General features: G+C 40.3%; 1 protein-coding gene across 1 annotated transcript in view; it reads right to left on the bottom strand.

The window, feature by feature from the left end:
* The window catches only part of LOC139954205 (protein DENND6A-like), a 29,696-nt gene that overhangs the window by 5,729 nt on the left and 10,236 nt on the right, over nt 1–13,731 (bottom strand). The window contains exons 4-13 of the mRNA XM_071953919.1: nt 11,881–11,990; nt 10,345–10,425; nt 9,935–10,040; nt 8,561–8,706; nt 7,845–7,961; nt 3,955–4,112; nt 3,253–3,347; nt 2,811–2,944; nt 943–1,086; nt 279–388 (exon numbers count right to left, since the gene is read on the bottom strand). Coding sequence (XP_071810020.1) covers nt 279–388; nt 943–1,086; nt 2,811–2,944; nt 3,253–3,347; nt 3,955–4,112; nt 7,845–7,961; nt 8,561–8,706; nt 9,935–10,040; nt 10,345–10,425; nt 11,881–11,990 — 1,201 coding nt within the window. The remainder of the gene's footprint in view (nt 1–278; nt 389–942; nt 1,087–2,810; nt 2,945–3,252; nt 3,348–3,954; nt 4,113–7,844; nt 7,962–8,560; nt 8,707–9,934; nt 10,041–10,344; nt 10,426–11,880; nt 11,991–13,731) is intronic.

The raw sequence follows: 13,731 nt of genomic DNA, 5'->3' as shown, positions 1-13,731 counted from the left end.
TTTATTATTAATATTAATGGTTTATTTATTTCAATAAAAACAACCAAAGGTTGACACCATTCAAATAAACAAAGTTTTTAAAAGAATAAGAAAATATAACAGTAAAAGCATATATGAAAAATACACACACACCAAAAGCATAGATAAATCTGATTCTCTAAACCACCAGGCCTGCCATGACACCCTACAACAGACACAGCCAGAGCTGCCATAGACACACTCTCAAAGACAACTACACTCTTGGCTCTTTCTTTAAGTACCCTAAGAGATGAACTTACTTGTAGAGTCCAATCCAATCTCCTTTAAGGCCAGAGGTTAGCTGAGGCCCAGAGTGTTCCAACGTCTTCAGGAACCCTTCTGGATCAAAAGGTTTTAACCTTGGAGGATGCTGAAAAAGGAGTCAAGTTAAAACGTCAAAATCCAATAATGGAATAATAAATATAATCAACCATTTTTATATAGCACATTACACAAAGTAATTAAACATGTCACTGTGTACTGTGGAGAAAGTAAAGACAACGAAATACAAGATACATAATGAAGCCTACTGGTTGTCAAATAAAGATGCACGAATTGGATGTTAAATAAAGCCCGATTCATACTTCCTGTGAATGAACAGATGTTGACGTCACAAATTCGCCTAAAAATAAATTGCAGCAGTTCAACTCTGCGAAATGAGGGCTGTGACGTCCAATTTACGTCAACATCGCTTCGCATTTGCATGAAGTTAAATGGCTTTAATGTTTCTTTAAAGCAATGTGTGTTTTAATGGTAATTGAAATAATAAATAAAAGAGTTTACCAATCTATGACCCTAAGTTGAGTTGTCTACCATAGGTTCTTTATAGAATCAAAACTACCACTCAAAGGCTACTGCATGCAAAATAGCAACGAGAAAGAACAGACTTTGTGTAATCAATAATTGCAAGAATCTAAACCTCACCTTCCATGGTGAGATATTCCTCTGTAGAGGCATAAGGGAAGCTACGTATCTCTCTAATGGAATCATAAAACTCTGGGTTAACTCTAGAAGATGTCGACGTAACATGGCATCTTGTACCTCCTGAGGTCTCTTAGTCTGAACTCCCTGACAAACAAATCACATTCAGCAATTAAAGGAAATGATTACATTTGGTTTTTAGAACTGTTACAATATTTTAATCCTATGTATATAATTGTAGATGTATATGTAAAACTAACATGTAAAAAAGAAATCAATTTTGAAAAAGAGGCCTAATTTTATCTTCTCACATAACCACCACTTTACTTCAAAGTGAAATGTTGCTCAACATGCTTTATACTGTTAAAGCTGCTGTTAGCTTCTTACTACAAGTGTTTAATGCCATTAACTTGAATAGTTACTTAACAGCTAGGCCTACCTACCCTTTCAGGTATTGTTAAACAAACTTGCTTTAACCCATAAACTAACGGTTGATAATAAACAGGTTAAGAATACAATCAATCATAATCACTCAATCAATTAATCAGTCAATAAATAAATCAATGAATCAAACAATAAATTAATATAATCAATCAATAAATCAATCAAAATACTTGACAAATAATTCATTACAATCAACAAGTCAATCAATCCATCAACAAATAAAATCAATGTAATGAATATAGTAAATGAATCAATTAAAGTAATCAATGAACAAATCATTATAGTCAATAAATCAACAAATTAGTCAATTAGTAAATCAATAAAATCAACGAATAAATCAATACAGTCAATATGTCAATCAATCATCATTGTCAATAAATCCATCAAATATAATAATCATGATACAAGTTCAAGTGTACACAAGAAGTACACTACAAAAAACTGTCTTGAATACATCACTAAACAGAGGCTGTATTGGAAACAAGACTGGTCCCTAAGATAATCACTTGACTGCACTCTTTGCATTTATGTCACGCTGTCGCCATCTAAAAGGTACATCAATGACGAAACAATTGAAACACACTACAATGTTCGCCCAGAGGATGGGCTAATGACCACACTATAAGAAGGGACCCTAGACCAATAATGACATATATGAGCAGCCCAAAGGATGGGCCAATGAACCCACTATAAGAAGGGACCCCAGACCAATAATGACATATATGAGCAGCCCGGAGGATGGGCCAATGAACACACTATAAGAAGGGACCCTAGACCAATAATGATATATATGAGCAGCCCGGAGGATGGGCTAATGAACACACTATAAGAAGGGACCCTAGACCAATAATCACATATATCAAGACACAGCTACTTTCAGCAAATTACTCAAATTACATTTGATGCTAAAATCACCACCTGGGCAATTCCATGGTTACTTCGTTTACATGTTTATGTACTTTTGAGATATCTTGGGCTGTAATAACCTCATTGAAAAGGTTTATATCTATTATCCTCAAAGAAATTAGGGTAGACCTAGAACTACTTCAGCACCAAAGATGAGAAAAATGAAAGAAAAGAACTTTGTTTGTGCTGGAGTAGGCCTGGGTCTACCCTAACGTCTATGGGGACAACTGCTATTAGACATTTTAAATGAAGTAATTACAGCTTAAGGAATTTCAAAAGAGCACCGAGAACATGATGAGTTACTGTGGAATTGCCAACCTTGTTTTGGTTTTTTTTTTACACTTTTTTGTGACAGCCTTTCCCTCGACTGCTTTCTATAAAGAATTCAAAATGTAGCTGTGTATAGATTGATTCTCCCTGCATTAGGGCAGGTGCCGCATTCTTGACAGCAGTTTGCAGGCTGCGTCAATGTTACCGCAAACATCACTCTGGATGATTGACAACAGAAAACAATGACTCACCTTTGATAACCTCTTGATAATTGTCTTATCCTTATTAAGGAAGGGTTTGTACTGAGTGTACAGTCCTGGCTTAGACTCCAGAGTCTTCAGACTTCCAGGTTTCTTGGGTTTCAGCATCTTAGAGTTTGTCTTGTCTGGGGGTTTTAAGTGAATGGTACAGAGTTAGAAATAAGAAGATTTTAGAATTACAGTACAATTATTCATTATTGAAATCATATTTCTAATCATATTTCAAAACAAAAATATTTTGTATCCGATTTGCCACCGATAATAGTACTTAGGAAAGAGAAGTAAGGATACTCCTGGTGGCGAGGGGTTTATAAAAACGATAATTACAAAATTCCACCTTTTTGTTTTACTTCTTCTATGGCCGCTGACCTTGCCTTTTAAACAATAAGAACAATAAGAAGGAGACTACACACTACTTATTTTTGCTGAGTACCTGTATTAGTTGGTTCCCCTATCCTGATGACATGGGGCCAGTGTTGTAACGTCTTGGCAAAGAAGGGATTGGTGACGCCTAGAATAACTGATGGACTTCACACAAAAAACACAAAATTTTAGTTTAGCAACAATCTCAAATACAACATAAAAAAATGCAAAAGTTATAAATCATAAGATATGCAAGTAGGCTCTATACGAGTACAAAACAAGTTTCTTCAAGTATGCGTTAAACAAAACAAACAATCTAAATAGTTCACACACTCCAGCACAGAACATTGATGAAAGAACATTGTGAAGTATTTCTTCCTCCCTTTGGTGCTTTAGATTTGTTTTAAGAATCTTTGAAAGCTCTGAGGGGGTTTTCAGGAAACTCAAATGTCAGGGAAAAATCCTTTGAAATAACAAGCTTGGCCACAAATTACCACTGCAGAAATTGACAAACTGGGAGAAAACATTATCACTGCCAACAGTAGCCAGAATCTCATTGTAATGAAGCACAGCTAGAAGCGTCTCCAGTTTACCACTCTCATTGAAACAATAAGGGCAATGTCTATGCCTCAAACTGCCACTGTTGAGCAGCAGGGCTAGATACCTGTAGAATCACACTACAGTATAATGGTTTGAACACTTGAAAGAAACAAAACTGCAACCTTAAACACGTCTTACTAGACTTGCCCAGTCTATTCCCAGTAATACTCACGGTGCTTGTGTTCTTGTAGTGTATTCCTTAAACTCGCTGTCATGTATAGTGAAGTACGGCCGGTAATCTGACATATAACGTAGTGGAGAGATGGTGTGGACCAGGGCATGCACCGTGTCAGAACAGATGGAGGGCGAGGGCGCCATAATGACCAACGGCTGCAAGGAGGAAAAGAATATGTCACTAATACAGCTCTAGAAGACCAACCTAACACAAAGATCCCAAACTCATACCCTGCCCTTCATGCTCCTCAAAAGAAATGGAAGTATTTCATATGGGAAGTCCCAGAATAATAAATGAGTGTTATTTTACCAGGCCTTAACCTTTACTCTTTAAGGGGCACTGTCATTTGGTAAGGGGCACCTCTATGGAGAAAATGAAAGTGTTGGAACCATACAGAGGGCACCACATCAAAAAGCACAGGGCACCACATCAAAAAGCACAGGGCACCACAACAAAAAGCACTGGGCACCACAACAAAAAGCACAGGGCACCACAGCAAAAAGCACAGGGCACCACAGCAAAAAGCACAGGGCACCACATCAAAAAGCATAGGGCACCACATCAAAAAGCATAGGGCACCACATCAAAAAGCATAGGGCACCACATCAAAAAGCACAGGGCACCACAGCAAAAAGCACTGGGAACCACATCAAAAAGCATAGGGCACCACATCAAAAAGCATAGGGCACCACATCAAAAAGCATAGGGCACCACAGCAAAAAGCATAGGGCACCACAGCAAAAAGCATATGGCACCACATCAAAAAGCACAGGGCACCACAACAAAAAGCACAGGGCACCACAGCAAAAAGCACAGGGCACCACATCAAAAAGCATAGGGCACCACATCAAAAAGCATAGGGCACCACATCAAAAAGCATAGGGCACCACAGCAAAAAGCATAGGGCACCACAGCAAAAAGCATAGGGCACCACATCAAAAAGCACAGGGCACCACAGCAAAAAGCATAGGGCACCACATCAAAAAGCATAGGGCACCACATCAAAAAGCATAGGGCACCACAGCAAAAAGCACAGGGCACCACAGCAAAAAGCACAGGGCACCACAGCAAAAAGCACAGGGCACCACAGCAAAAAGCATAGGGCACCACATCAAAAAGCATAGGGCACCACATCAAAAAGCATAGGGCACCACAGCAAAAAGCATAGGGCACCACATCAAAAAGCATAGGGCACCACAGCAAAAAGCATAGGGCACCACATCAAAAAGCACAGGGCACCACAGCAAAAAGCACTGGGAACCACATCAAAAAGCACAGGGCACCACATCAAAAAGCACAGGGCACCACAACAAAAAGCACTGGGAACCACATCAAAAAGCACAGGGCACCACATCAAAAAGCACAGGGCACCACATCAAAAAGCATAGGGATCCAAATCAAAAAGCAGAGGGCACCAAATCAAAAAGCACAGGGCACCACATCAAACAGCATAGGGCACCACATCAAAAAGCACAGGGCACCACATCAAAAAGCACAGGGCACCACATCAAACAGCACAGGGCACCACAACAAAAAGCACAGGGCACCACAACAAAAAGCACTGGGCACCACATCAAAAAGCATAGGGCACCACATCAAAAAGCATAGGGCACCACATCAAAAAGCATAGGGCACCACAGCAAAAAGCATAGGGCACCACAGCAAAAAGCATAGGGCACCACATCAAAAAGCACAGGGCACCACAGCAAAAAGCATAGGGCACCACATCAAAAAGCATAGGGCACCACATCAAAAAGCATAGGGCACCACAGCAAAAAGCACAGGGCACCACAGCAAAAAGCACAGGGCACCACAGCAAAAAGCACAGGGCACCACAGCAAAAAGCATAGGGCACCACATCAAAAAGCATAGGGCACCACATCAAAAAGCATAGGGCACCACAGCAAAAAGCATAGGGCACCACATCAAAAAGCATAGGGCACCACAGCAAAAAGCATAGGGCACCACATCAAAAAGCACAGGGCACCACAGCAAAAAGCACTGGGAACCACATCAAAAAGCACAGGGCACCACATCAAAAAGCACAGGGCACCACAACAAAAAGCACTGGGAACCACATCAAAAAGCACAGGGCACCACATCAAAAAGCACAGGGCACCACATCAAAAAGCATAGGGATCCAAATCAAAAAGCAGAGGGCACCAAATCAAAAAGCACAGGGCACCACATCAAACAGCATAGGGCACCACATCAAAAAGCACAGGGCACCACATCAAAAAGCACAGGGCACCACATCAAACAGCACAGGGCACCACAACAAAAAGCACAGGGCACCACAACAAAAAGCACTGGGCACCACAACAAAAAGCACAGGGCACCACAGCAAAAAGCACAGGGCACCACATCAAAAAGCACAGGGCACCACAACAAACAGCACAGGGCACCACAACAAAAAGCACTGGGCACCACAACAAAAAGCACAGGGCACCACAGCAAAAAGCACAGGGCACCACAGCAAAAAGCACAGGGCACCACAGCAAAAAGCACAGGGCACTACAGCAAAAAGCACAGGGCACCACAGCAAAAAGCACAGGGCACTACAGCAAAAAGCACAGGGCACCACAGCAAAAAGCACAGGGCACCACAGCAAAAAGCACAGGGCACCACAGCAAAAAGCACAGGGCACCACAGCAAAAAGCACAGGGCACCACAGCAAAAAGCACAGGGCACCACAGCAAAAAGCACAGGGCACCACAGCAAAAAGCACAGGGCACCACAGCAAAAAGCACAGGGCACCACAGCAAAAAGCACAGGGCACCACAGCAAAAAGCACAGGGCACCACAGCAAAAAGCACAGGGCACCACAGCAAAAAGCACAGGGCACCACATCAAAAAGCATAGGGCTCCAAATCAAAAAGCAGAGGGCACCACATCAAAAAGCACAGGGCACCATCGCAAAAAGCACAGGGCACCACATCAAAAAGCACAGGGCACCACATCAAAAAGCACAGGGAACCACATCAAAAAGCACAGGGCACCAAATCAAAAAGCACAGGGCACCATCGCAAAAAGCACAGGGAACCACATCAAAAAGCACAGGGCACTAAATCAAAAAGCACAGGGCACCATCGTAAAAAGCACAGGGAACCACATCAAAAAGCACAGGGCACCAAATCAAAAAGCACTGGGCACCACATCAAAAAGCACAGGGCACCACATCAAAAAGCACAGGGCACCTTAGCCCGATATAGACTCTTTCTCTGTACACAGGAACAGAGTCCTAACTATTAAGGCCCGTTTCTGGGGCGGAAAAATTTCACAGCTTCATAACTTAAATCTTACCTGCAACAAGCCACTAATTTCAACAGATTCACATTCCATGGCGGCATACATTTTTCTGCGGTGGGTTTTCTCACAGTGTTGTCTGTTGTCGTGCGTACGCGTATACATTCGCGTGCAAGACGCACGATGCAAGCTTAGACGCATGAATTCTTGGTCACCGTATCTTGACTGCACAGCGTTAACAACACAATTCAAAATTTGCGCGTCGTGCGTCTTGCGTACACACGGCAGACTGTGAGAGTACAACAAAAATGGGAATTCCTTAACGTTGGGAGCGGCATTATTTCATGAAAATGACGGATTTGTGAAGAATATATGACGATCAAAACCCACCGCAGAAAAACATATGCTGCCATGGAATGTGAATCTGTTGAAATTGGTGCTTTCTTGCAGGTAAGATTTGAGTTATGAAGTTGTAAAAATTTTCCGCCCCAGAAATGTACCCTGATGTCCAGGACGTCACTGTAGTACAAAACGAAAGTGTAAGGCCGCCAGGGCTAAGGGAACCTCATCAAAAAGCACAGGGCACCAAAGCAATTACTGTGGGTGTCAGGGATTATTTCAAAGCATGTTGTACTACCTACCTCTCCTGTAAGAGCCAGCTCCCATATTAATTGGATATGAGGTAAAACAGAATGGAGACATCTAAACGGTTCTACTTCATGGACAGATGGAACTATGGTAGGTTGAGACCCACCATGCTGCAAAGACAAAAACAGTGTTTGTTAACTTAATCCTTACTCCCTAAGCCTGCTTGCTTACTGGTGACTTCTAATCTTCTACATATAATACCCAGCCAAAATGCTTACTGACTGTGAAGGGGGTAACCCCTGTTTAAGCCCCAGGAGTAGGTGGCTATGTGCCCCTGGTGACAGTTAGTCTGGGTCGACAGCCCAAATTAATTAAGAGAAGCCTTCACCTTGAAGTGGCCCTCCGACAATTCTAGTAATGTGTGTGCATAAAGTGTGCATGGAAGTACTCTAGCATGGCTGGAGATAAACTAGTGATGTTACCTCAGAAGGGTTTCCATCTTCTTCTGGTCAAACCAGCCCCTTCCCTCCACACTCATCCCTCCCTTGATCTTGGCCTTCCTATTCACTGGTTACCCCCTTGCTTTTTGCTATGTGCTTTCTGACTCTCTCTCTCTCTCTATTTATGTGTTTCCACTTTACTGCTTTTGATACATTCCAAATAGCCTTCGAGAAAGACTCTGCTAGGGTCAAAACATCAGACCATTTTGTTTGTAAATAATACTTAGGTCCTAACAGCTCATTCCATTTTCTCAAGGGTTAGGTCTTACCTCTGGAGTTGTTTTCACTGCAGCTGATATGGAACCTGGCTTGTCTTGCTTTGTGGGTATTCTGATCTGTAGAACGTAGCCCATAATAGGTAGATGTAAGAGCACACCAGGGTGAGGTGACGGCCACTGGTCTATATCATGACACGCTGCCAATGGAAATAAACACAAGAATCAGATTAACCAGGGAATAGTGATGGCCACTGGTCTATATCATGACACGCTGCCAATGGAAATAAACACAAGAATCAGATTAACCAGGGAATAGTGATGGTCACTGGTCTATATCATGACACGCTGCCAATGGAAATAAACACAAGAATCAGATTAACCAGGGAATAGTGATGGCCACTGGTCTATATCATGACACGCTGCCAATGGAAATAAACACAAGAATCAGATTAACCAGGGAATAGTGATGGCCACTGGTCTATATCATGACAGGCTACCAATGGAAATAAACAATAGAATCAGATTAACCAGGGAATAGTGATGGCCACTGGTCTATATCATGACAGGCTACCAATGGAAATAAACAATAGAATCAGATTAACCAGGGAATAGTGACGGCCACTGGTCTATATCATGACACGCTGCCAATGGAAATAAACACAAGAATCAGATTAACCAGGGAATAGTGATGGCCACTGGTCTATATCATGACAGGCTACCAATGGAAATAAACAATAGAATCAGATTAACCAGGGAATAGTGATGGCCACTGGTTTATATCATGACACGCTACCAATGCTAGTGGCTGCAGTTGTGGCTAACGTTGTGGCTAACATGCATTAAAGCACAAGCTAGCCTTATCAACAGCCACAGCCCCAAATTAAGACGAGGCACAAGGTTCAGCTTTTTCATAACTATTCATCTTCAATTTAGGTCAATATTTATTTCATACTACTTTCTCAAAACATAACATACAAGGTGTTACATAGATAAGCAGAATAATAAGCATCGAAGATGGAGGGGAAATTGTCAATCTATAAGGCTACATATAAATTGTTGCTATGACAATCTTATATAATCTGAACAAAAAGCCTATTCATTATATCTAATCCAGAGAATACCAATAACAATGCATGGTAAATGGTTATTTTTGAAAGTTCCCTCTATATCTAACTGAAACTAGGAGTGAAAGACACACTTATAGATAATAGCAATTCAGACTTTTCAGATTTTGCGTTTTCCTATTGTGGATTATTCTTCCCACTCCAGATTTTCGAGGATATCTATAAAAGGTTACCACTTTGTGAAAGGAAATTAGTTTTATTGTAATACACCTACAAGGATTAAAACAATCTAACAGTTCAAAAAAACAAAGGTCTTGGCCTTTAATACAATGAAAGTGTTAAGGTTCTGTATTGTACTAACCTGCTTCAACTGAAGGTTCACCGTGCTCAAAGTATCCCGGTGCTATGACACTGGCAAGATGCGTAAACAATGTGACATAAGGAACCTTGGAAAGAAGTACCAGTGACTGAAACAAAAGAAAACACAATGAAAACAACATAGATGAGGTAACCTCCACAATTGATGAGCTGGTCAATTAAGGACCTGTCGCTGTTCTCTAATTGTTTGGACTTGAAGGATCTAGAGGATCTTTGATTTCACAAAGAGCTAAGATTGATCTTACCTTCAAATCAATCTTAATTAATAATCTTAATTGCTAAACAAAGTGTGATGCCACAATAAAAATCACTATGGTAATACTGGCAACCCATCTTAAAGATGAATCTTAATGCTTAGTGAAATTGTTTGGCAGGCCTACGATCACAACTTACCTTTTGGAAGTACCCTCTCCTTGACGTCTTGTCTTTGATTTGCCGGAAGTAAACAAAGCCGTAATAATGGGCACTATCGCTCTGGATAAAAACCAAACCAAACATTCCAAACATGACATTATGAAAGCAGAATTATATGGAATTTTATAATTAATAATTAAATTAAAAATTTTTATAACAATTAATTTCTAAAAACAAAAGATCTTTTAAGACACGGATATGTGACATTACTTTAATTTCAATTTAATAGTTTTGCAATTAAGCTTCACAAATTACTTAAACACAGAAAAAATTAAGAAAAGTTAAACAAAACTATTACTTTTTTGTAAACATTACAATGTATGTAACTAAACTAGAACATCCCTAATGAGCCATACACTAACTAACTAATGAACCATACAAGGGTGAGGTGTAACCCTTAAGATGTAGGTGTCACAACACACTGTCCTAAACTTATCTTTACTTCACCAGGTAGATCAATGTTTGAATGTTGGAAGGAAAATGTGTTTGGAAGAAATAAGATTAACTGCCTTTGCTAGAGCCGGGGGGGGGGGGGGGGGGGGGGGGGGGGGGGGTGGGGGGCAATTGTTGACACAAGAAAACTGTACAAACATCTTACACAGTTCGGGTGCAGTAGAAAGGATGAAATATGGTAATCAAATTTAGATTGTACACAAGGATCACGACTGGGACTCGAAACCCACACTCTGCTGATCAGACACACCAGAGCTTGATTCTTTAACTGTGCCACTATGATACCCTATAAACATGTACACGGATGCATTCCCCACAGCGTATCATTGCAGGCTGAATCAATACCCCAGAGGATCCATCAATCAATCAATCAATCAATCAATCAATCAATTAGAACATTTATATGGTGCCATATTCCTACCATCATTGCACCAAACTGTAAGCTCTTGTAAAGAGGTGAGATTTGAGTGAGCTCTTGAAAGTCTGATATTGAATAGTGGCATTACATTTGTACATAGCAGGCGGCTAAACTTAATCCAGTGTATTAACACATGATGGACTACACCTAGCTAAGTGTACAATAGCTTTGTTGTATGGGTGGTACAGCTTTAAAATATTGGTTCAAAACACCCATTTTTAGTTGACACAATTATTGGATGCGAATACATTGTCACAAAATAAATGATCACGAGGTGAAATGTAAACTATGCCATTTCACAACACACAATGTATGAATCAAATGAAATACAAAATTTGTCTTCCTTGGCATTTAAAACTTGTTCACTGTAAATACAAAACAGACCTAGAAAATCAACCACTCCGCATTCTGAAAAATTCTAAAACCCTTCTAAACAACATGCACTGACTCAATGAAGACATAAATCTCGTCTTCCTTGACACTACCTTACCAGGGGGGCACTGGAAATTAGTGGGAGGCACATCCCATCCCCCTACCCTTCAGGCCCCGTATCAAATCATATGAACTGTGTGTCTGATGAAAAATAAATAACCTAAATGAAAAGTGGAAATGGTGGTTTTATTTCCATGTAGTTTAGTCCTCACCTGTAATGTAACAGGGCTATTCATATCATAGGTCTTGCGACTATGATAAGGGTGTGGTTTACTATGGCACTGACGGATGCGGAAGTTGAACTGGGTGTCCCCCATACAACCTGTAGAAGATTTAAAAACAAATACCTTGTGAAATAAAATGGATTAACAATGACTACTTCTAACGCGCCATATCTGTCAACTTGACACTCCTGGCGCAGATTATGAGCAAATGATGTTGTAACTTCATACATGACCCGACAGTCTGAAACAGAACTGAGCTTGTTTAAACTAAATACGAACAATAAGTCCATACGTGTAACTGTAACTTGAACCTCGAAAACAGAGAGTCTTGTTCAAGCAGTCTAGATGCACTGAACTCAACTTTTAGGCGTTGTCAAAGAGTGGGTTCAGATCCCGGTCATTGCATTTTCCATGTCACTTTTCCATAATAATAGGTTTTTTTTCGTCTTCGGATGGGACATTACGCCATGGTCCTGTGAGTTGTGTAATGCTTGTTAAAGAACCAAGTACAGTCGACTCTCGTTAATACAAGGTCCGCCGGACTAGCCCTTTTCCTTGTACAATCCGAAGCTCGTAATATACGATCACCGCACTTTGCACAGAGTGTATGACATAATATTAAGGTTGATGCAATACAGTGGATTGCGCCAATACAGAGTGCATCGTGTGTGCATGTAACGCACAAACAATCACAACATTGGGCTAATAAAACTGCTTTAATTTAGTTAATTCAGTTTGAAAGACAAGTCAATTTACATTTCACATGACTGACAAAATTCTGAGATTTGAACTTGCTGTTCTTGTTTAGCAAAGTTTTTTCAACAAATAGAATCTTGGTTTCATTGGTTACCACCAGTGTGATGCTGGATGGTTCTTTGCTAATGCAGAGTACCAGGTAAAATTTGCTGATTGCAATAAATATTGATTGCGCAAATATTTAAGTTTTCAGTTGTGGTGGTTTTTTTCTGCTAAAAATGCACATCAATCAAGCACTTATAAAAACTCAATGGATCAGTATTTATTCTGAAGATTTCACATGAATTGATGAATGCCAACTTAGTATTGAATCTGCTCCATTGTTGAAACCATGTAGGAGGTACAAATGCAAGCCTCCTAATCCAACCATTGTCCAGAGTTTTGAATTGACAACCTGCTCACTGACTCGTGACCCCAGTTTGGGATTAGTATTGTGTCCAGTTAGTACCTCAATCTACAAGTATTCAGTGTCTTACAAGCCATAAATGAAAAAAATCAGGCTTTTGAAGGATTTTTTTAATTATTTGTTATTATTCCTGTTAAGGACTGAAAACAATGCTTTGCTCATAAGGGGGGGGGGGTCGGAAAAAATACCTTGTTGTAACCTAGTTTTCGCTACTACTATGCAAGTATAATTCATATCTAAATGCATTGAAAGTTGAAAATTGGGTTATTGCCAAAGGCCAGTATTCTCACTTGGTGTATCCTAACAGTTGCATAAAAAATAACAAATCTGTGAAAATGGAGTAATAAAAAACAAAACATCAACATTAAACCAATCCAAAAAAAGGGGACTGTTCAAAAAGACAAAAAGGCATCATACATATCAAAAATAAAATGAATACACTGATTCAAATCCAATTGCAAAATGTAAAGAGCAACCACCCATTATCCTTCCACTACCCCTATATATAATCACAATGCTCTTTTAGTTTGCAAGTGAAGCAGAACACTGATAGTAATGTTCACAGTAATGTGCCAAGTGATGCAGAGCAAACTGCGTCTGATAAAGCTGTCTGGCAATCTACATTTCCACGCATGATTTGTCAACAGAGCCTTCAGAATGAGCCATCCGAGTACAGC

Source organism: Asterias amurensis, chromosome 2 (assembly GCF_032118995.1).
Source record: "Asterias amurensis chromosome 2, ASM3211899v1".
Classification (NCBI taxonomy): domain Eukaryota; kingdom Metazoa; phylum Echinodermata; class Asteroidea; order Forcipulatida; family Asteriidae; genus Asterias; species Asterias amurensis.
The sequence above is the reverse complement of the archived record's forward strand: the minus strand, read 5'-3'. Positions and strand labels throughout refer to the sequence as shown.